General features: G+C 41.5%; 1 protein-coding gene and 1 pseudogene across 7 annotated transcripts in view; one reads left to right on the top strand and one right to left on the bottom strand.

Annotated features, from left to right (window-relative positions):
- LOC149241085 (uncharacterized) overlaps positions 1 to 11,748 on the top strand; it is a 150,750-nt pseudogene extending 139,002 nt beyond the window's left edge. The window contains exon 3 of the transcript XR_016246548.1: positions 11,288 to 11,748. The product of XR_016246548.1 is annotated as an uncharacterized LOC149241085 (transcript). The remainder of the gene's footprint in view (positions 1 to 11,287) is intronic.
- The window catches only part of LOC149241084 (branched-chain-amino-acid aminotransferase 5, chloroplastic-like), a 172,119-nt gene that overhangs the window by 79,409 nt on the left and 68,637 nt on the right, over positions 1 to 24,073 (bottom strand). For all 6 annotated transcript variants that reach the window (XM_089373868.1, XM_089373869.1, XM_089373870.1 and 3 more), the window contains exon 6: positions 10,106 to 10,204. In XM_089373868.1, the coding sequence (XP_089229994.1) occupies positions 10,106 to 10,204 (99 nt within the window). The remainder of the gene's footprint in view (positions 1 to 10,105; positions 10,205 to 24,073) is intronic.

The following is a 24,073-nucleotide window of genomic DNA, read 5'->3' as shown; positions in this document are numbered from 1 at the left end:
AGAGGTCTTGCCTCCTTAGGAAGCCTTAGATCTAGGAGTATCATTGCATTTGAGTAACCTTTCCTCTTAGGTCTAGGTTTCCTCATTAAGCCTTTCTTGGAGAACCATTAGCTTCTCTTTGAATCAATTGAGCCATTATTTGAGTCTCTCCTTTGAATGGGCTTTGGGAATCACATTATACCTCGTTATAGGTGATTTCCCTTGTATCGGGACTCCTCCCATCGGTGAAAGTTCATAAAGAGCAGGGGACACTAATTGAGGTGACAGTTAGTCTTTGTCCCATTGTTGTCATTTGGTCTACTAGGTGTCCCTTAGGTACCCCTCCTAGGACCCCTGCTAGATTGTGTGGCAATAAGACCCAATGAACCTCTGGACCCACCTAGGGTCATTGTTCTAGAATCCTAGAAGAGGTCGTCATGGCTTCAAAGTACTTTGTAAGTTTGCAGGATGCAGAAGGGCATGCAGGTCCCTGTGGCACTTTCAAGGAAAGCAAATGTCTTATGAATTACTTATGATATGAAACATTAACGAGTCACATCGTTGATTCTAAGCCATCCAACTATGAGGACGTAGCAGGCCAACAAGTTTGGAAGGATGTAATGTTCAAGGAATATCAGTCAATTATGAAAAATGATGCGTGGGAAATTGTGTCGAGACCTGAACGGAAGTCGGTGGTGACTTCCACATGGATATACAAGATCAAGCATGCGGTTGATGGCAACATAGGCATGTACAAAGCGAGATTTGGGCAACAGGTTTCTACCAAAAAGAGGGAGAGGACTATGAAGACACATTTGCTCCGATGCCTAGGTACACTTCTATTAGAATGGTATTGTAGGTTGGAAATTGCATCAGATGGATGTGAAAACTGCTTTCCTCAACGAAGTGATTGAGGAAGAAGTTTACATAGAACAACCTCAAGGTTTTAAGGTACATAAGAGGGGGGCTCATGTTTGCAAAATGAAGAAAGCTTTAGATGGACTCAAGCATGTACCTCGAGCTTGGTACTCTCAGATTAATGGAATCCTGATGAGTCTTGGTTTTACCAAGAGTGACGTTGATTCAAATCTATACTACAAGGTTGTTGGAGGTGAGCCTATGATTTTGCTACTATACGTTGATGACTTGTTTTTGATAGGAGCAGAGAATCTCATTCATCAGTGTAAGAGGGAGTTGACCTTTGAGTTCGAGATGAGGATTTTGGCCTGATGCACTACTTCTTAGGATTAGAAGTATGGCAGAAGCCAGGTGAGATCTTCCTTGGACAAGGGAAGTATGTTATTATGATCCTTCAGAGATTTGGGATGATGGAATACAAGTCCATGGCCACTCCATGGTGACGAACCTGAAGAAGCTAACAAACTCTAAGTCAAATTTGATGGATCCCTCTATGTATCAACGATTGGTTAGATCCTTGATATATCTAGTTAATACAAGGTTGGATATTTTCTTTGCAGTGAACACTCTGAGCCAGTTCCAAGTGGAACCGAGGCATGAGCATTAGATAGTAGCAAAGCATATATTGAGATATCTATGTGATACAGTCAGTTATGGATTGAGATGTCTCAAATGGTGAAGTTTAGCTGCAGGGATTCACAGATTCCAATTAGGCAGGAAGTACAGATGACAAGAAAAGCACATCGAGATGTTTCAGTTTGGGTTCTGTTGTGATCTCTTGGATGAGCCAAAAGCAGACATCCATCGCACCCAACAATGTTGAAGTTGAGTCTATTGCAGCTACCTTGGCAAGTTGTGAAGTAGTGTGGCTTCGAAAGCTACTCGCATGATTGTTTGATCAGGTGTTGGAACCAACCATGATATATTGTGACAATAAAAGTTGTGTGAAGCTTTCAGAAAACCCAGTTTTTCATGATAGGTCGAAGCGCTTTGAGATCAAGTACCACTACATACATTTGTAACAACGTACAAAAGGGAGTAATGAAGCTCCAATATGTTTCTACAGACGAGTAGGTCACTGAAATTCCTACAAAGCCTCTACCCAAGGCGAAGTTTGCATACTTCAAGGATAGGCTTGGAGTGGTTGAGAATGCCTCCTTCAATGAGAGGGAATGTCGATGTTGTAGCATCAAAGGGAAAAGATTCTCCCTAGGTCAAGGGTATTGACCAAGTCATAGGTAATGACTGGGAGCCATGTAATGTAGCTAGGGAGATCGGCCTAGTGAGCATCAAGGCTCAGAGTGCTCCCTTGTTTAGGGTTTACTTGGCCATATTGCTAAGGGTTACTTGGCTAGTGGGTTCAGTGACTGCCTCATATCATCGGGAAAGTACTTTTTACCATTCAATAGCATGTGACGACATGTGGGAATGGTAAATGGGCCCATGGTTTCACCATTTGTTAGGGGGTGAAGACATTGTTCTATTATTGGAAAGAACAATGTCTTCCCAATTTAAAGCGTCACTTCTTGATTTTTTATCTTTTTCTTTGTCTCCGTTCATGAGGTATTCTAGAGTCCAGTTCGTTGTTTGCATTTTCACATCTTTCTCGAGTTGAGACAACACATTTCACCTTTTTCTCGCATAACTAATCAAACTCGCTACGTCTTTTTTGAAGGCCACAGACTAGTGCAAATCAACCATGTAAGATAATAATTTTAGGTAAAAGTTAAATGAGTCTGGATATGAATGCATCTAGTCAAGACCAAAGAGCACAATACCTCGCGAATCACCATATGTGGATGGTTTGATCCTATTCTGTTTTCGTTTGTGTATAAGCACAAAAAATAAGAATTGGAACCAAAAATATAGAGTTTGTACTATGTGGGAAGTTATGAACCTGAACTAGCATGATAAGGAAGGGGTACTCTGAGATTTGACTCTGCATTATTAAGCCCAACAAGACAGATCTAGATAATGTGGTGGTGTTGGAGACAGATCTAGGTGAGTAGGTTCTTCCAGAAGTACCTTCCTTGCTAAGAGGGAGTGTTGAAAATGTAGCGATTAAAGATCTTCTATCTTGTGCCTTAGCCAGCGAATACCTCGATTTGTCTTTCTCTAGCATGAGTGTCAGCTCATGAGTTAGACTTTGGTTAGGATGAGTTTATTTCCAGTTTACTAGAATGATCATCAAGATAGCATGCATAGACTAGGAGCTTCAGTTAAGTGGAGTCTTCATCAGTTTCACTACAGAACGAGGTGGCAGTTAAAAATTCAGTTAAAGCGAGTTAGCATTCAGTCTTGATTGAAGGGAGTACGAGTTAAGACTCCAAGTGTTGATTGGAGTGAGAAAGAGTATCACTTTCAGTTAACTTGCTATCAAAACTCGACTTCTAAAAGTGAAGTGGGCCTTCCTTGCATGCTCGAATTGGGTCTATAAAGAGGAGGACAAAGGGACATATTTTACACAAGTTTGTGAGATAATCTTTGATTGTGGAGAGCGCAAAATTGAGAGCTTGTGTACTAAGAAATAGGAGATCACAAGTGCGCAAGCAAATAGGGATTTGTGCTAAAGAATAGGAGCTCCTTTGTGCGCTAGGAAATAGGAGGATTTGTGCAAGGAAATAGGGGCTTTAGTGCACAAGAGAATAGGAGCAGGATCAAGGGATTTGTAGGGTGATCCAAGGCTATTCAACAGGGGAACAATTGCATGCTAGAGGGCTGAGATCACGCAGAGAACAAGGCAGGCCAAGATCAATTGTATCAACTGAGATTAGTGAGAAGAAGCAGTACACTTTCTCAAAGACAAATTGCTTTGAAATAGATCCAATTGCTTAAGAAAAATCAATAAAATACCACAACAAAGAAGGCAAGTTTTCCCTTTTGGGTTTCTTGGGTAAACAAGCCTGTCAATTGTGATAGTGTTTTTATCGCTCAATTATTTTCCATTGCTTATAAATTGTTAAGAAACTCTATATCTTGGTGAGAGTAAATTTGGTTTTATCTTTCAGTTGCCTTATTTTCAGTTATTCATCTAAGTAGTTGCAAAGTTTCATGGAAATTTAACTTTTTTTATGTATATTTATGTTCATAACATTGAAATGATGGCATTGTTGATAAATTCATGAGTTTTGAGATCATTTCAAGAGTTGTTGTGGATGTTGTAGTGAAATGATGTATGAAAAAGCACCCATGTTTTGATGGAATACAAAAAATATCTATTGGGAGAACAAAGTTACATAAAGAGATGACTTGGATATGGCAATGAAAGCAAGCAATAATGAAGATAGGGACTACTACCTACATAAGTGAAATTGAGCATTATGTTGAACTTCATATTTTGGAAATCTGACAATTATAAGAACTATTTCATAATTAGGCTAAAAGATATAGAGATGATTCATAATATTTGTATGCTTATGCATTGACATAGGTTGATGGTGGATCTACCTAGAAAAGGAAAATGATAAACATTGTAAAGCTACAAAGCTTAAGAAGAAAGCTACTATAATGACATTGGACCTAAGTGATTGCCATAAGTTATCAATCGAATAGATTCTACCAGTGAATGCATAGAAGCAATAATCTATAAGTTGGCACTCTTTTTACACATGAAGGCTTTGGAAAGATGGATCACCCAAGGGATCGTTTAATAGAGAAAGGGATGCCTACACCTAGAAGGGTGAGTGTGTGAAGGGAGAGGCAACTTAAATGAATATGCTATTAAAAATTCATGAGGCATGATTGCTAGGATGAGGAAGGTTGTGTTAGAAAGGATAGTGAGCTAAAGTCTTGCAAAGAAATATTCATACAAATAAGTATTAGATTAAAATTGCATACTTATTTCAATAATATGAATAGACACACTCACATTACAATGTTGAAAAATCTTGTGAAGGCTATAACAAGCATATTTTTCTTGATAATTTTTATTAGAACAATTGAAGAATGAAGATATTGTTCTATTATTAGAAAGAAGAACATTAAGGATGGTGTTATTCTAAGGGGGGAAGGAATGTAATACATATTGATTTCTGGTAGCATCGGATATTAAAATAATTAATTATTTTTAATGGGGCCCTAAGTCTAAACTTAAGAAAATAAAATAATTAAAGGGTATTAATATAAAATGTGGGTGTAACTTCTAGAAGAAGACGAGCATCAAGCAGAAATGATCTTAGCCATTGATTAGCTTCTAATCTAGGTTGTTGAATGTCAACGAGGAGATTATTTAAGGAAGCTTAAGGGTCACTTGGAAGACACACAGAGTAAGTTCAGAAGTTCGATTTTCTGAAGCAGATCAGCTATCGGGAGAATATCGATAGTGAGCTTATGCAGTGAGGGGCAGGGATAGTGGGTTGGAGTATCTTCTCTAGAGCCCAGGATACGCAGTAGAGAGACACCAGAGGAGGCAGCACAGGAACCAGGAGGGGTTGACGCTGAGCCAGAAGGGCTCACGCATAAGTAGCGTAGTTCTCCAAGCAGAAGTCCGAATTTGCTAAGGGAGATGACATTTCTGAGCCGGGAGGGCTGGAAACTGCTCCAGAAGACAAATCGATTCCCGATTGAGCTGACTCAGAGCCTTAGAAGCTAACGTTGGGCCCATGCAGAGGCAGCACAGAAATAGCCAGGGACACATTGGTTTAGCTGCCGAATCAGCAGGAACTTATCGGGTAAAGTGAGGTAATCTCACAAATTTCTTCTACCAGTTTATTTCTCTATAACTGGATTGTCGGGAGGGCATCCAGAGTTGTATTCAGAAAACTACTACATAATAATAAAAACCCTTAGATCTGTTGCACCGGTTTTCCCGCATTGGGTTTTTCCAGGGCATTTGTTCAAAAAATACTGTCATTTGTGTTGTATCTTTCTCTATTATTTTGTTCTTGATTTGGGCATATTATTTAATTGGTGTAGGCTGCAGCGTATTAGCTTCGATATTCATTGTAGGAAGCAGTAAATAATTTGTTTCAGTAATTAACAAATAGGAGAAGTTTAATCAGTTGCTGCAATAGGGATTCCGGTTTGTGGAATTTTCACATGGTATTAGAGCGAGTGCAGGTGAAGCAAGAAGAGCAGTGCCAAAGAACCCAACGCTGAGAAGAAGAGGGAGATCGAAATAGCTGCAGAAGGCAGCAGTTCGAAACCCCAGAAGGTTTGCGTAGTCCAAGCCGGGAGGGTAGAATTTCAAGGCAGTCTCTCTCTGAGTGAGTCGACAGAGAGAAGGGCTTCCAGATCGAAATCTTGCCATGGCAGAGGGAGTAGCGTTGAATTCTCAGCGTAAGGAGGAGCTGGTGGGACGCAGTTTTTCTGCTAGCCATTTTTCTAGGCAGAAAGACGTCAGAAGAGAAGAGAAGCACAGTGAGGGAACCTTTCCTCAGTAGACTTCCCGCCAAGAAGTCCATTTTCTTATTGGTTGAGTAACAACAGTAAGAAGCAGAGAGGAGCAGTTCGACCATTTTCATGGTAGAGATGGAAACCAGTGGCTTGAGAGATTAGGACAAGTTGGATGGGGCATCCAACTACGTCATCTAGAAGGAGAAAATGTCATTCCTTCTAGATGAGCATGCTCTCAAGACATATGTCGACAACGTGGTGGTTGTGCCTGCAAATGCAGATCCGTTGAAGAAGTACAAGGCAAAAATGGCGAAGGCAAAGCGAATGATCCTCGACAGAGTGAAGGATCATGTAGTTTGTCACATCGTTAGCAGAGGGACTACTAAGGAGATGTAGGATGCATTGACTATGTTGTATCAGGGATCTTTCAAGCAGCGGAAGATGTACCTTGAGCAGAAACTAAGATCTACTCAGATGCAGAAGGGGGAGCGTGTGGATCCATTCCTCACGAAGCTTCAGGAGACCCGAGATGAGTTATTAGCTGTGGGGTCTACACCTCAAGATTCCGAGTTGGTTAGACTGGCCCTCAATTCTGTCTCAGATGAGTGGCAAGTCTTTGTCCAGAGTATCCTGGGCAGGGCGACTTTGCTGAATTGGGATGAGATGTGGGAAACTCTTAAGCAAGAGGACCTGAGGAGAGACTTGGTCAAGTGTAAGCTTGACGGAAGCAGCAACAGTGGGTCAAAGCCCAAGGAGGAGGAGGAGAATGTAGCCCTTGCATCGAAGGGGCAGCAGGAGCAGCGGAGACGTAAGAAGGACGTCTCGAAGATAAAGTGCTTTAGGTGTGGTGAGATGGGTCACTACGCAACACAATGTCCTCTCAAGAAGGAGGACAAAGATGAGAAGCACGATCCGAAGGCTACACCTGCGAAGATCGAGGAGGAGTTTGCCATGATAGCTGAGATACCTCCAGGAGGGAGGTGGGTTGATTTGGAGCTATATTTCGAAGGAGCTACAAATGGGAAGGATCCTTGAGGATTCCACCTCTTGGATCAATACCTTGCTACGGGAGCCCAGTTTTGTGGTAGAAGGATGGACTAGTGTTGGATGGTGCCGAGGAGTGCCGGAAAGACAGTTGCAGCGGCTAGCAGTGCCAGAGACTAAACAAAGCAGAGCAAAGTTGGCAACAGTGTAGATGGCACAGAGTAGAGGTCAGCAGCAAGGCAGTAGATTCAGAGGGTCAGCGCAGAGACTAGCAGCAATCAAGCTCCAACATTCACATGGTATCACACTGAGCACAGTTAGGTCAGTAATTTGGGATGTTTTTCCGTTGCTAATGCAGCAGCAGCAGCAGTTTGCAGTGCAAGAGCAGTTGGCAATGGCAATGCCAGCAACAGCACGGATGCAGAAATTGAGAGCGAGTTGCAGTATGAATGCAGTGTTGACAGTGGCTGGGTCAACAACAATATAGGTGCAACATTTGCGCAATTGTTGGTGGGCAGCTCGTCAAACATCAGCAGAGCAGAAGGAGATGTTACAGAACAAGGTGATGCTCCAGCAGGATGCATTGCTAGAGCACATTCCTCGCTAAGAGGGAGTGTTGATTTCTAGTAGCATCAGATGTGATCTAACTCTCAAATTTTGCAGGGAGGCTTGGGCACATGTATTCCAAAGAACCTAGAAAGCGTTTTGGGAAATTCCACCCAGAAACAATTTTATTAAAATAATTAATTATTTTTAAAGGGAACCTAAGTCTAAACTTAGGAAAATAAAATAATTAAAGGGTATTAATATAAACTGTGGGTGTAACTTCTAGAAGAAGACGAGGATCAAGCAGAAATGATCTTAGCCATTGATTAGCTTCTAATCTGGGCCGTTGAATGTCAACGAGGAGATTATTTAAGGAAGCTTGAGGGTCACTTGGAAGACACACAGAGTAAGTTCAGAAGTTCGATTTTCTGAAGCAAAGCAGCTGCCGAGAGAATATCGATAGTGAGCTTGTGCAGTGAGGGGCAGAGATAGTTGGGTTGGGGTATCTTCTCCAGAGCCCAGGATACGCAGCAGAGAGGCAGAGAGACACCAGAAGGAGGCAACACAAGACCCAGGAGGGGTTGACATTGAGCCATAAGGGCTCACGCAGAAGCAATGCAGTTCTCCAAGCAAGAGTCTGAATTTGCTGAGGGAGTTGACATTTCTGAGCCAGGAGGGATGGAAATTGCTCCAAAAGGCGAATCGATTCCTAGTTGAGCTGACGCAGAGCCTTAGAGGCTAACGCTGGGCCCACACCGAGGCAACGCAGAAATAGTTAGGGACACCTTGGTTTAGCTGCCGGATCAGTGGGAACTTGCTGGGTAGAGTGAGGTAATCTCACAAATTTCTTCTGCCTGTTTATTTCTCTGTAACTAGATTGTCAGGAGGGCATCTAAAGTTGTATTCAGAAAACTATTGCATAAAAATAAAACGCTCAGATCTGTTGCACCGGTTTTCCCACATTGGGTTTTTCCGAGGACATTTGTCCAAAAAATGTTGTGTCATTTGTGTTGTATCTTCTCTATTGTTCTGTTCTTGTTTTGGGCATATTATTTAATTGGTGTCGACTGCAGTGTATTAGCTTCGATATTAATATTCGTTGTAGGAAGCAGTAAATAATTTGTTTCGGTAATTAACAAATAGGAGAAGTTTAATCAGTTGCTGCAGTAGGGATTCCGGTTTGCGGAATTTTCACAATACCCGCTATGAGCATGAATGTAAAGAGTAAGTATGTAGTAAGCGGATAAGTTGTTTACGTTTTATTACTTTGGAATTTATATAAAATAAAAATGATAACATAAAAAGGTGCACTTGGAGTTATATATGATCGTAATGAAACAATAAGATGTGAAATAGGGAGCAGTCAGTAAACTAGTATTATATTGAGGTTGCCAAGTGTCTAGCTCCCAAGCTTTCACATCCCTTTACATTATTTTTCTTATCCTTATTTCTCAAGCTGTATGAAGAGGGGCACATGGTCTCCATTCAAGTCATACATTCATGCAAGCCTTAGGAAGTGATTCATTCCACCTTTAGGAAAAATAATTCATTCATTCTCTCATAGGGGAAAAGCCATAGAGGAGGTTGCCATTCGAGTATGTTGATAGACCATGCACATATGTTGAGAGATCCATTGGTAGGCTAGGATGCTGACATGTTAAACCATAGAAGAGAATGCTACTATAATGGTACGTTGTGAGACAATTCATGTACATTGAGATGACACAAGTATGCTGGTTGTTAGTGCTGAGATTGCATTGTGCCCAAAAGTATGTTGTTGCCATAAGTCTAGTTATTATGATTGTATGAGGATAACCATGGTTATGAGTGTTTGTAATTGTTATAGCTGAGATTTCTTGGCTTCCAACACCAAAGATTTTCTTGGCTAGGTTGCATTATAGCATTAGAGGGAAGTGGAATAGCCTGAGGGATAGTTTAGCAGTGAAGGGGATCAAATTCCTTGTGCTGTGCAAGGTTGAGAGGGAAAGAGAGGATGGAAAGTGGCAATGTTGTAGAATTAAGTGGCTGGCCATGTATCAGCTATATTTATTTAATGTATGAGCAGAATTGTGTTTCATGTGTTGAGATGGTTGATTGCATTCATGGGCAGTGGGTAATTGGTCATGGTCAATGTTACTCTGCTACTAAATTGTAATTGTCCATGAATTACATGTAAGAATGTTAGTTACAGCTTGATTATCAGCTTCTTCTATAGGCTTTCTACTATGTCTTATACCTCAAACACAAACATTGGTGCTTCAAAACTTCTATGTCAATTCCTTCAAAAGATTCACTACATGATATCCATGTTATGAATAAATTCACAATTACAATTTTTTCTTACTGGTGCATAATTGCCTATAGCCTTCACACCTCCAGTTCCACCTGGAGTGGCACGATGATATTTTGTTTCAACCTGCAATTGAATTGGTTCCAATCCTTCCTGACACATGAAAAAAGGTTCCAAATTAGTTTTCAGTTCCTTACAAGTCAAATATTATATTGCTAATCAAGAAACGCAATAGTGGGAATTGGCTTTTCATATTACCAAGAATAAAACCAAAAGAAGAATTTGTATACTGAATGGTTGCATTTATCATAAAACCATAAAAATTTTAAAATCATCTCACAATTAAAACATGATGCCCTATTATTCTATCCTCTATTCATGCTGAAGAACCAAACATGAACTAATGCCACATTTTATCATAACAATTATTGAGAATATTGTGTATGCAATCACTCTACTAGTAAAATCAAACATAATCAGTGTTACATGGGGATGTGTTTCTAAGGGTAGGATGTGCTCCCCACACTTCCAAGATGTGGGTACGCCAAGGGGATTCCTCACCTCCCCTTTTTGGGAGGATACAACTGATACAATAGGGAACATACTGTAACATCTCTCCCATTTTTACAGAATATTAATATATGAAATTTTTAATTATATTAGAAACTAGTCAACTTTTTGTTTTTTTAATTTTTTTTCTTCATAGGGTAAGTATTCTCTAACTTATTTCAATTGGTGTCACATAAGGTTACACTATGGATCACCAAAATTCCTCATTGCTAAGGCATCCAGCAATACCTGACCTGTTTATTTATTTTACATAACATTAACTACAAGAGGGTATTTGTACACTCGTTTCCTTCAGATATTGGCAATTCCAAATTCTTAGAATTTGCTTGTTATCTCGACATATCATGTTCTGGAAGTATCTTCCTCTTTGTAGGTAATAATCCAGAGATAGTTTTATTATATTCACATAGCACCCAATTCCTTATTTTTTTGCCGTCTCTTTTCTTCTCATATAATTATATTTACATGCTGGACATATATTTATAAAAGCCCTTCAAACTATACGCATACATCTATATAATTATTAACTTTATAAGACTTGTCTCAACCTTATTCTTTACCTAGGTAAGGTAAATCCCAGCCCAGGGCTCTGTTTTCTTTTTTCTTTATCAAACTTTCTGAGGAATATAAGGAAAAACCATTAACCCACTTTCCCTCTCCTCGCAGGTACATCTTGTAGTCAGCAAAGTTATTGATACAAGCTATAGGAAGGAATTGTACGAGGTTGATTCATTCTTCTCCCTTGGACCCTTGCGATGGTTACAGGTTCTCTTTTAGTCCTAAACACTCTACCAGGGTTTGATATATTGCAACAGTCTACGGATCCCTTTGATGTGTCGAAACAACAATGTTTATATTTATAGGGTTTTCATTTCGTAATCTGGCCTTACACTGGCCATAAGCTATTTTTATTTTATGTAACATTTATAATTGACAAGGATAAGGGTAGGAGACCTCTTTTATGTAGCAACTTTACCTTGTATCTTTTGAGTATATATATATATATATATGAAGGCTTTCTGCTCAAAAGAGACTGATATCTGCATACTGTGTAAAATTCTTCGTTTCAGGGGACTGAAATAGTTAATGCAAGGTTTTTGTTAAAGTTACAGGCTCATTCCCTTTGTTATAATTTCTTCTACGATTATTATTTGAAAATATAATTTACAATAGTTTGTTGCCCTGCTTCAAGGGTTCAAGACTCAGGCCTGTCAAATTTATTTTGTAATGTTTTCTTTTCTAGAGTTTTCAACTGTGGGATTTACTTCTACCATTCCAATGGTTTCCTCGATGTTATTGAATTAAATCTATAGGCTTGAATTTGGAATGAAATGGTAATTTAGTCTAATGCTCTCTCAGAACTTCATTCGTCTGTTAGATATTTGTATAAATACTTTACTCTGTTCTTAAAGAATAGGAATGTTTTGTCCTTATTGTGGAAGTACTTTCAATGCATTTTACTCATTTCTTTTCAGCAAAATTTCTATAGTTCAACAATTTCAACATATATATAGACTAGGGACCCAATGGACCCCTGTAATGGGGGACTACTGTTGGTTCTCTGAGTCGTAATTTTCCCCTTTGTTTAGGATTGACGGTGCTGGACTTAAGAGCAAGGTATTTGTTCTTTATAGTCTGCACCTCTAACCTGCACATCAGCCCCAAACCCTACCTTGTTTTAAATATGATAGATATTTTTATATACATAATTACAGTTCTTCTCTCTTGTCTACAACTTTTAGAACATAATTCCTCATATCAGGACACGTGTGTTCAGTTATACCTCTTCTAATAACCCTATGTTTAAAACCCCTAATGTTATCCTTAAATTTTATTTATTAAATTTCACACCGATTCTTTTCTAGGTTTTCTGGGTGTTACCGCTCAAACTAGCAAGGATCCTAGAGGGGCACTTGCTAGTTCAAGAGCAACAATGAAGCTAAAGCTCATTGTCGCCACAACTAAAGCTTCCTACTCTTTACAAACTTTCACCGATGGGAGGAGACCTGATATATAGAGAATCACTCAGGGTTACTTGGGAGCGGGTGCGGGAGCGACATTTTCAGAACCTCCCAGTTTGGGAGCGAATCCCGGAGCATTTTTTATATAATATATATATATATATATATATATTTATATTTTTTATATTTTGATACAAATATGTCAACAAAAACATGTAGAATGATGAATTAGATATAAAAAACATAAAAAAACATAGATTGAACCATATAACAATAATCATCTAGAAGTTATAATCTTCATCAACCACATCCACAAGTTAGTAACATACAACATATTGAGTCTCGTGAATCATGATTCATCAATCTTAAAGTTTCAACTTCAAGCTTTCAAAATTGAAAATTCAATATATAACATTTATCATCATTGATCACCAAAGTTGTACTTGTAAGCTAAGTTTAACCATTACAACAAATAATATCTAACATGAAATGAAATGTTATAAAATGAAATGAAATGAAACAACTTTCACAAAGCATCATATTCATAATTCATTACCAATGAGTTATAATTGCCAACTTCAAACTTCAAACTTAAATTGTCATATATTGTTTACAAAAATATCATAATAAATATGAAAGAGTCAACAATTATAAAAACTACTAGAAACTAGAAAAGACAAGTAAATCTATCATCTACATCTTCGTCTTGCCACCACGAATAATGTCTAATTTCTGAGCAGGTCGTGGTGGTCTTCTAGGAGTCTCCTCCCGCATAGACCCACGACCAGAACCAGAAGGCACATGCCCTCCACGTGAGGATGTACATGGAGGTAGCGACAACAAAGGAATAAGACTTGGAACTTAAGCACTGCTACTGGATGGTGGGGGTGGCATGGTTGTTGCTTCATCTTCCTCTCTCATAAGTTCTGCTTCCAGTTCTTCAAGATGTATAGTGCCATCCTCCAAATTATCATCCTCTGGGTGGTTGTCCCAAATTTTATATGTTGGATCCTCATAAGCCCGATCACAGTAATGACTCAACAACCTCAAGTTGTAGTGCACATAAACCAAGCTTTCTGCCCGATTTTCATTGAGTCTGTTTCTTCTCACATTATGTATGAAGTTGTAGGTGCTCCAACACCTCTCTGCAGAAGAAGTATTTACAACTTGTGAGAGAACTTTTTTGCCAATTTTGGCAAAAGTCCCTAGCCGCCATATGCTTCCCACCATGTGAGAGCATCAAATCTGTCTCTATCTTCCATTGCATGGAAGGAACCAAACAAACCAGTGCAATTGAAGTATCTGCCTAATTCAAGACGTAGATTAGCACATTCCTCCCTGTCAGGTATCAACTTGTCTAATGCTTGCAAATATCCTGTAGATACCTCTTCATCTATATGGGGTTTGACCCTAACCCCACCCCCTGGTGCAGGTTGGCCCAACCAAGATGCAGAGTAGTATTTTGGCATAAGGATATATGCCAAGTCATGTAGTGGAACATTAAGTTTATCCCACCGTGTACACACACAATTGTGAATCAGTGTATACAAGTTGGGATCATCTTTCTGAACAATATCTTTTATTTGCCCCAACATGGTATTCATCTGCTCATACACCTCCCCAACCATTGGTTTATCTGTATTGCAAACCGAATCATGTAATAAATGGGCTTGGTGAATTCCAATACTTGCCTCACACGTGCCCAAAACCGACCATCAAGAGCGGTCTCCTCCACCTATTCAAAGCCTTGCATGTCAGCTACATTTGTAGCCCTTTCCTTTAATACCTGCCAGTGTGGACTTGATACCATGCTAGCCAATGACTCTCTTACCTTCAAAAGGCGCCTGAAGGTGAGGTAATAGCTATCAAATCTAGTCTTCGCAATCTTCAACAACTCCAATCTTGAGTGGCTGTAGAAAAGGCCATTGGTATTGCTATGTTTTGTAATAAATTTTATCATTTCTTTGCCTCTCTTGTACAAATCACCAATCCATTTGTATTGTTGGTTTTTGTTCTTAATAATATCATGCATCAAAAGGTTCATTGTGTGAACCAAGCACCCAAACCAAAATATGTTGGGGTATTTATCCTCAATAATTGGGCTCGCTGCCTTACAATTAGGAGCATTATCAGTGATGACTTGGATGACATTGTATGGCCCAATACGGTCAATTGTTTCAAGTAATGGTTCTGCAATGTTGATGCCGGTCTTGAACTTGTCTGACTAATCATATGCTGAAAGAAAGATGGCACCACTAACAGACACAGCAAGAACACTTATCAATGGCTTGCCTTTTACATTCGTCCATCCATCAGATACAATGGACACCCCATGCTTAGTGCAAGAATTTGTCATTCTACTCAAAGAATGTGATATTTTTTCTTTTTCATGATCAAGTCCAACGGTTCTAGCCTTGTCATACCTAGGGCTCTTGTATCCTTTAGGGGCATCATTTATGGCAGAAACCATTTCATGCCAATAAGGTGAGCGAAGAACATTGAATGGTATCCCACATGCATAGAGAAACCTGTAAACTTTTGAATCCACATCATTCCTACACCCTTCATCAATGAAATCTGATATGGTTCTACACCTTAAAGAGATGTTTGGTGACCCTGTGCCTCCATATCCACTGCCATGGGAGGATGCTGAAGGAGTTCTTTGTGCATGTGATTGTGAGCTTGGTTCAACAAAACCCTTTGATTTTTTAGATTTGTATTGGGCTTCCTCCTCTTCCCTTATGTATTTGGCTCTATCTGCTGCTGACACACCTATACAAGTTTTGATTCCTATTTGTTTATCTCCATCCCATGGCCTTTTCTCGCAGAGGTGCTTTTTGGCATGGGTGTATGAACCTATGTAATTATTGTTGCAATGGGGGCAGTGAAATTTAGTGGTTCCACCCCCTTTCCCTGCTTCAGGCCTATTAACATATTTCCACAATGGGGTTTGGTCTTGTTTAGTTTTTTGAGCTGACTCATGTTCACTCTCCTCCAGCTCCTCCTCACCAAGGTACTCCTCTCGGGGTTTTCATCAAATCCACTATAACCCACTTCTTCATCCCCTTCTTCATTTTCAACCCTCCTTTTTCTACTCTCCAACACCATAATAACCAAAAAAGGAACCAAGAAGAAGAAAATGCCAAGCAATATAACCATGATGTTTGAAATTTGAAGTTTTGAATCTACAAAAAATGGAATGGGAAATAGAGAAAAAATTATTTATTTATTTATTCAGGAATGAACATAAAAAAAAAAATTGGTAGATTAGAGTGTAGATCCTACCTCTTTGGCCTCCAATCTCCCCTTGCAAGCTCTTCAATCTCCCCTTGGATGCCTCTCCTTGCTCCAAATTCTCTCTTGCTCTCTCTCACTCTCTTGCTCTCTCTCATTCTCTCACACTTAGAAATTTAGAATGAAATGAATAATGAGAGGGGGAGGGTTTATTTATTGCCGCCCTACCCTACCCTCCCTCCCTTTTTTTCCCTCCCCTCCCCTTCCTTCTCTCCACGCTGGCGTCGCCTCTCCCTCTTGCGCGGGTGTCGCTCTCTGCCGGACGGGAGCAATTTTTCCAACCCGGGAGCGGTCAGGAGCTTGCTCCCCAACTATTCCCTAGTTGGAAAAATCGTTCCCGGAGCGACGAGAGCAACGCTCCCTGCATCGCTCCCAAAAAAACCAGGGAGCGAATTTTTTAGGTCGGGAGCGCGCTCCCCCGCAACCCTGGAATCACGTATGAAGGATAGATCAACTAAGATGGATGTGAAGTGATCTCGATAACCCTTTGCTGGGAGAGACTCAAGAGTGGGACTTGCTTGCCTTTTAAGCAAAGTACAAGTTTCTGGAGGTTAGGGGAATAGGGATTTGAGGGCTTGGCTTAGGGAATGTGACTTGTAAAGGAGATTCCTAAACCCTAAAAACTTTGTGGAACTTTGTTTCCCAAGTGGTTTTTGAAGAGTTGACTTTGATAAGATATGAGACCACACGGGACCAAGTGGACCCAGGTTAGGTCAAGAGGAAAGAATTTAGCAACCAATGATATTTTTGACCTACTTAGGGATGGGAAAGGGATCATGGAATGAATTTTCAATGGAAGGGAATGCAAGGGTCCCAGTGAGGTTTCTAGCCTAAGGGAAACCAAGGGCAAGAATTGGTCTTTGAGCTAGGGCTTGCGATATCTCAAGATCCCATTATCGGAATCTCATGAAATTTGGAGGACTTCTTGAGGACACACCAGCGCAGTTGCAGGCAAAAATCGAAGTATTTGGATGGCTAGATCATGAGATAATTGATGCCCTAGGTGAACTAGAGGATAAGACCTAGAGAAGAGGAAAGAGGCGAAGGAAAATAGGTTTAAGGTGATCACCTTTGGGTGGAGAGATTGTAGTCAGGTAGAATTATGACTATAGACCTTTGAATTTTCTAGGTCAAGGAGGCCTTAAAGACAACTTCTCCTGGCACTAGGGCAGTAGCAAAAGCATCTTCAAAAACTTTATACTTTGTTTTGCAAGATAAATGGCCTGCCAAGATGAATTTCAGTAATGAAACATCCCATGGAACATTCATTCATTATACATGGCCTACATGAAGCATTCACTATCCAAAAACAAAATTTCCACAACTTTGCATAAGAGATGCAGCAAATAAGCCCTAGTATAGCAAAATCCGAGCAACAATATATGTGACAAAATTAGAAAGAAAGAATAGCATTAAAATGTATTTACTTGTATAAGAATATATCTAACCATCCAAAAACTTGCCATCAAGAAGCTCCAAGACATATGAAAATTATCCAAACATCAAAATTCATTCCATGCTCCAAAAATTTGTCCTCCAAGAAGGATAGCAAAAATCTCTAAAGAGATACTAGTTCCAAATCCAAGTGATGATGCTAAAATGAATCCTCATCACTTCTGTATATACACTTTTAATGAGTTTGATTTAACATCTTGGGCCTACATTAGCCCCTAAAATAAAATAATGTGCAAAACAACTAACTTTTGGTGACAAGCCCACCAAACTAGCTCATAAACAAAAGAATAAGCCTCTCAAGAGGTTGAATGATCAATAATACTTGTCGTTGGGCCTTCTAAGAAGCCTAATGAAGTCCATAAGTGCCATAATGATGAATAAGACTACCAAAAGTAGTGGACAAGGGGTTGGCCCCTTGTTCTTCAAATAGTAAACCTGTGGTGCTCCCTATGGGTGTGAGGGCATACAAGTAACCTCATGGATCTCCAAGTAGATCAAAGATGCCTATAGACCATTTGTAAGGGCTCAGATGATGGTGTAAGTGATGCCACATTAGCATACAAGTCCTAGATCATCTGCCAAGTGCATGGTATAACTCTAGGGTCGATTAGGCATGGTGAACCAGGTGCATCTTCCTTGTCCAATAGGTGATTCTCGAGCAATCTCTGAACATCTCCGGAGATCCATTGAGTGTTGTCTACTGCTATGGAGGCCCATGGCTCTCAACACACACCCTACATGTGCCAATGTAGCCCTATGGGGCTTACAACCCTGTATAGGGAGACCAAACCCAAAATGGAGACCATCTGCGATCCTGCATAAGATCCAATGCATCCCCTAGCCTTCCAGTACAACAAGTCATTAAAGGAAATCGAGTTAAAGAGCTTACAAACCATGGACAACAGGTGGGCACTTCATAATGGCATGCCCTTCCATAATGGGTTTTGGCATGTGCTAATGTCTCTAAGTTCCAAATGGAGTTAACTAAATGTCATATTAGGCAGTCTCTACTTTTAAAGGAGATCGTATGTCCAAGGTACATCCTTCAAAGGGTGGTGGCATGTGATAAAGAGTTGAAAGGGGCAGCCCTAGGCCACATGCTGGGGTACAAGGGTAGCTAATAAAAGGGAAGCCCACACTTGGGTATATAATGTATAGGAGGGAGTAATCGTGGTGCATGAGGTGCCTCGACCTTGATTTTTACACCCTTAATTATATGCCTTTTGCCTTTTATGATTTTTCTTTGATTAACTGCTCAAGGCTACAGGGATAAGGGCATGATGTGTAAGGTAGAGCAGTGGATATCCCCTTTAAGGTAGGGCGTTCATTGCCCGCCAGGGGTTGGGACAATCATGGGTTCCTGAATGATAAAGAAGGATCATCTAGGGCCTGTAGGAACTAGGGTGATGGCCATGATAATAGGGTAGAGCTCATGTACTGGGTTTTTCCCACATGTTAAATGTGTTTGTCCCGACCATCTTTTGCATTTTGTCGTACATTTTCCTATTGGATGTGGCCAATTATGTTTTTACTTTTCTTTTTAGCTACATCAACCTCTGGGGCATCATTTCAAGCCCGACCCAAGGTGTGGGCAAGGGGAGGGGAAAGGCTAACCCTATGTGGACCCAGGTGGGAGAAATGATGAATGGGGTTATAATGAGTAGAAGGGTAGTGATATATGTGGATGAGGGAGCAGGACCACGCAACCAAAATCAGGGTTTCCCATGTAGTACCATCCATAAAGCCCAAAGGTCAATAAAAGAGATCCCATGGGACTAGGGTCTAAGGTTAACATCCAAAGAGGTCTAGGGGACAAGAGCACAAACCTAGCCCACTCTTTCCACCGAATCCCCCCATTAATCCATGCACAGAAGTATCCATAATAAGCAAACTACAATACTCAATTACCAAATGACAAGGCATACCTTTAGGTTCGGGAGGCCCACCTTCAAACATACAATCATGACAGATGGGTGAGGGACCACATGGTTGCTCAGGTGGTGGAGGAATGGCACAACGAGCTAGTTGGTGGCTGCAAGGGGTTGATGGCTGTCGACTGAGGACCATCTTGGAGAAATTTTTTCTCCTAGGGATATCACCCATAAAACGGTGGGTAACACTAGGTACCAAAAGTGGGTACCCCTTGAAGAGATTTTCTCCTGGTCATATTCTTCTAGCCGACACCTAGCAGCCCCTAAGAGCCACCCATAACTAATGTGATGTGCCACTTTATCTCTGCAAGGTCGGCAATCTTACCCAAAAGGTATGTTTTTCATTGTGCAATCGGGTGCTTATGCTTGCTTTTCATTGGGCATGGATTACTAGGTGACTTGGAAGAAGGAAGGGCTTTGGTCGTGGTTATGTTCGCTCACTTTAAATGGGGGGTTAATCTTCAACCCTAGTCCCGTGGGATCTCCCCTATTGGCCTATGTCTTTAGTGTTGAAGTTTCTAAATTTACTTAGTTTAGAAACCCTTCATGCACTTTTTCTGATTTATTCCTACCTACTTGTTATTTTTTTCTTTAACAAGTTATTTACAAAGTAAATACTGAAAATAAACACCAGTGCATGCTCAACATATTACAGATCGACAAATAAAAGAAACAAGAACAAACACACCACATGACACCATTATTTTTGGACCAATGTCCCCGGAGAAACCCAATGCGGGAAAACCAGTGCAGCGATCTGAGGGTTTTCTTATTAAGCAATATCAGTGTACAATCTGGGTGTCAAAACTGGCCTACCCAACGGAGAATTTCCTTAGCAGCTATACCTCACAATTTGAGAGAAATCTCCTGGCTGAAACCCTGGAAAATCCTTTCGGCAACTCCTCAGCACAAAACTGCTCTTGCAACCCCAGCATTTGCCCAAACTGGACTGTGTCAGCCCCTCTCTGTCTCACGCTGGCCCAACGTCAGCTCTGGGAGCCTCTACGTTAGTTGCGCTGGCCCCTCTGGTGCTCTGCGCAGCACTTGGCTGCCCCTGAGTGGCCCTGCGTGAGACCTTGTTGGCTCTGCGTCACCCTCCTTGGCTGTTGCGCTGCTCTCTCGACACAACCTTTTCCTTCTCTGTTCCTCTGTACTCAATGCCCCCTCAGCTGCTCTCCCGATCACTAATTCTATCTCTCTTAGCAAACTCCGCTCTAAAGAATAGAATGACTGATCATCTGGTGTGTTCTCTAAGTAACCCTCAAGCTTCCTCTTATACTTTTCCTATTGACATCTCAACGGCCGAGATTAAGTCCCTAATCAACGATTAAGATTAGATCTGGCTTGATCCATGTCTTTTGGACCACTCTAACACAAATTCATATTAATACACATTAAAATTTTATTTTCCCTAAGTTTAGACTTAGGGACTCCATTAAAAATATTAATTATTTTAATATCTCCTGATCTGTTTAGAATCTACCCAAACCCTTTCTGGCTATTGGAGATCTCATGCGCCCCAACCTCTCCACCAAATTTCGTGGCTAGAGCACATTTGATGCTACCCCAAATCAACACTCCCTCTTAGCGAGGACTGTGCTCTAGCAATACTCCTCACTGAGTATTACTCTGATCATCCGGCATCGCTACCTGTGCTGATGCTAGGCCTTCCTGCCCACCATCCTCTGCGTTTTTGCCTCCTGTACTACTGCCCATGGTTCTGCCACTGCCACTACTGCATCTATACAACAGCTCCCTTTGCATCTGTGTTGCTACTAGTCCTTTCTCCCCGCACTACATCCGCACTGCACCTCCTCTCATCATGTTGCGTCGTGCTGCCCATTGCTGCACTGCAACTCAATTACTGAGAAGTAAGTAACTGATCTCCCAACTAACCTCCCTATTGAGCTAGAGACACCCACTGATGTTGAAGCTCCCTCTGCCGCTGACAAGTGCTCCCTCTCTGACCTCTGTGCTGCTGCAACAACTCCCTACATCTCGCACCGTTGCCTGCACTCATGCAACACTCCTGTGCCTCTCGCACTGCTGCAGCTTGCTAGCTCTGCGTTATGTTGGGATTCCTGCATTGTACCTCTCTCTGTCGCTCCATCCGCATCCGTCTCTACCTACTCAGAGAGTCCTGCTACTTCTCGTCGGGGCTCTCGTAGCAAGGTCTAATCCAAGAGGTTGGGTACCTCAAGGATCCTGCCCCTCATCGCCTGTAGTCCGCCTGAGTACATCTCGATGTCTCCCCACTTCCACTCAAGTGACGCGTGTGCACTCATGGCACAGTCATCGTCTATCAAAACTTCCTTCTCTTCCCGTGCTAGCACTGCCTTAGTCTCGGAAGACTCTCCCTTACTCTTCTTCCTTGGGCATTGGGTCGCATAATGCCCCATCTCCCCACAGTGGAAGCACTTGATCTTGGAGAGATCTTTCTTCTTCCGCTTCTCCTGCTTTCCCTCAGATGTTAGGGCCACATCCTCTTCAACTGCTGTCTGATCTCTTCCTGGCGAAGAGCTGACCACATCTCGTCCCAAGGTAGGAGAGTCCCTTTGCCCAGGATGCTCTGGACAAACACTTCCCAATCTTCTGAGACAACATTTAGGGTTGTCCTCACCATAATCTCCTAATCCGGTGTCGCTCCTATAGCAGTCAACTGGTCTCGGATCTCATTCATTCCTCCGAGGAAGGTGTCAATCGATTGACCCTTCTTCATCTGATACAACCTCATCTGGTTCTCGAGCAACATTCTTCTCTACACAGAAGTATGGTGGTACAAGTTCTTGAGAGCCTCCCACATCTCAACTGCCGTTTCCTTCTCGGCTATATGTGGTACCACATGATCCTTGACCCCATCAAGGATAATGCACTTGGCCCTCGCCATCGCCTCTTCGTACTTGTCATTATCATTTGGGGCAACTAGGATAGCTATCGTCTTCAAGGCGAAGTTCTTGACATGATTCCTGTCAAGCACTGATAAGATTCTGTTCTTCCAGACTGCCAAGTTCAACGCTTTGTCCAGTCTATCCTGGTCCCTTACCCCGTGTAGTGCCATGACGCTCCTCTACTTCCCTTCTGGAAGTTCTTTGTTCGACTCCTCTGAGTCTCTACTTCCCGTCTTGAAGTTCTCTTCTGGACTCCCTCTGAGTCTTGATTTCCCTCCTAGAAATCCTTCTGCCGCTTGTCGAGATGCCCCCTACTCTAATCGTCTTGTGCAACTGCACTGCTGATCCAGGTTCCTCAGCTAGAAACCCTCGATAACAACTCCTCTGGCCCTGCTCTGTCAGGTATTGTTAAGACTACAGTACCTCACCAGCTCCACTCTGCAATATTTCAGCAACCTTCTAGACTCCAACAACTGCCTCTCTGTGAACTGCGTCAGTCCCTCTCTACCTCACGCTGGCTCTGCATCACCCCAGATGGGTCTGCTCAGCCTTGGGATGCCCTACGTCAGCCCTCTGGCCCTCTGTGTCAACAACACTAGCCTCTTTGAGGCTCTGCACAACTCCCGACTTCTTCTACGTGGCTCAGGTTGGCTCTATGTCACACTTCTTGGCTTTTGCGCTGTTAGAAATAGCCTCTGTCACCTCGGGACAGCTGTTTTTTGTTGCTATTGCTCCGCTCGACTGATGTCTTTTAGTCCTCCTGTGATCTACAATAATGCTCTGGTACCATGTTGAAGTTTCTAAATTTACTTAGTTTAGAAACCCTTGATGCACTTTTTCTGATTTATTCCTACCTACTTGTTATTTTTTACTTTAACAAGTTATTTACAAAGTAAATACTGAAAATAAACACCAGTGCATGCTCAACATATTACAAATCAACAACTAAAAGAAACAAGAACAAACACACCATATGACACCATTATTTTTGGACCAATGTCCCTGGAAAAACCCAATGCGGGAAAACCGGTGCAGCTATCTGAGGGTTTTCTTATTAAGCAGTATCAGAGTACAATCTAGGTGTCGAAACTGGCCTACCCAACAGAGAATTTCCTTTGCAGATATACCTCACAGTTTGAGAGAAATCTCCTGGCTGAAACCCCGGAAAATCCTTCCAGCAGCTCCTCAGCACAAAACTGCTCCTGCAACCACAGATTCTGCCCAAACTGGACTGCGTCAGCCCCTCTCTATCTCACACTGGCCTTGCGTCAGCTCTGCGAGCCTCTGCGTTAGTTGCGCTGGCCCCTTTGGTGCTCTGCGCAGCACTTGGCTGCCTTTGCGTGGCCCTGTGTGAGCCCTTGTTAACTCTGCGTCACCCTCCTTGACTGCTACGCTGCTCTCTCGGCACAATCTTTGCCTTATCTGTTTCTCTGACTCAATGCCCCTCAACTGCTCTCCTGATCACTGATTCTATCTCTCTTAGCAAACCCTGCTCTAGAGAATAGAATGACTGATCATCTGGTGTTATCTCCAAGTGACCCTCAAGCCTCCTCTTATACTTTTCCTATTGACATCTCAACGGCCGAGATTAAGTCCCTAATCAACGGCTAAGATTAGATCTGGCTTGATCCATGTCTTTTGGACCACTCTAACATAGATTCATATTAATACACATTTATATTTTATTTTCCCTAAATTTAGACTTAGGGACTCCATTAAAAATATTAATTATTTTAATATCTCCTTATCTGCTTAGAATCTACCCAAACCCTTTCTAAGTATTGGAGATCTCATGTGGCCCAACCTCTCCATCAAATTGCGTGGCTAGAGCACATCCGATGCGACCCCAAATCAATATTTAGGAAGGGCATTACTTAGGAAACCCTAATTTTGGTAGCTAGTCCTGCTTTTCTATTCCACATT

This window comes from Pinus tabuliformis, chromosome 8, assembly GCF_031772625.1.
Source record: "Pinus tabuliformis cultivar Carrire ecotype Pingquan chromosome 8, CPIR1, whole genome shotgun sequence".
Classification (NCBI taxonomy): Eukaryota; Viridiplantae; Streptophyta; class Pinopsida; order Pinales; family Pinaceae; genus Pinus; species Pinus tabuliformis.
This window is presented reverse-complemented; position numbering and strand designations above follow the sequence as displayed.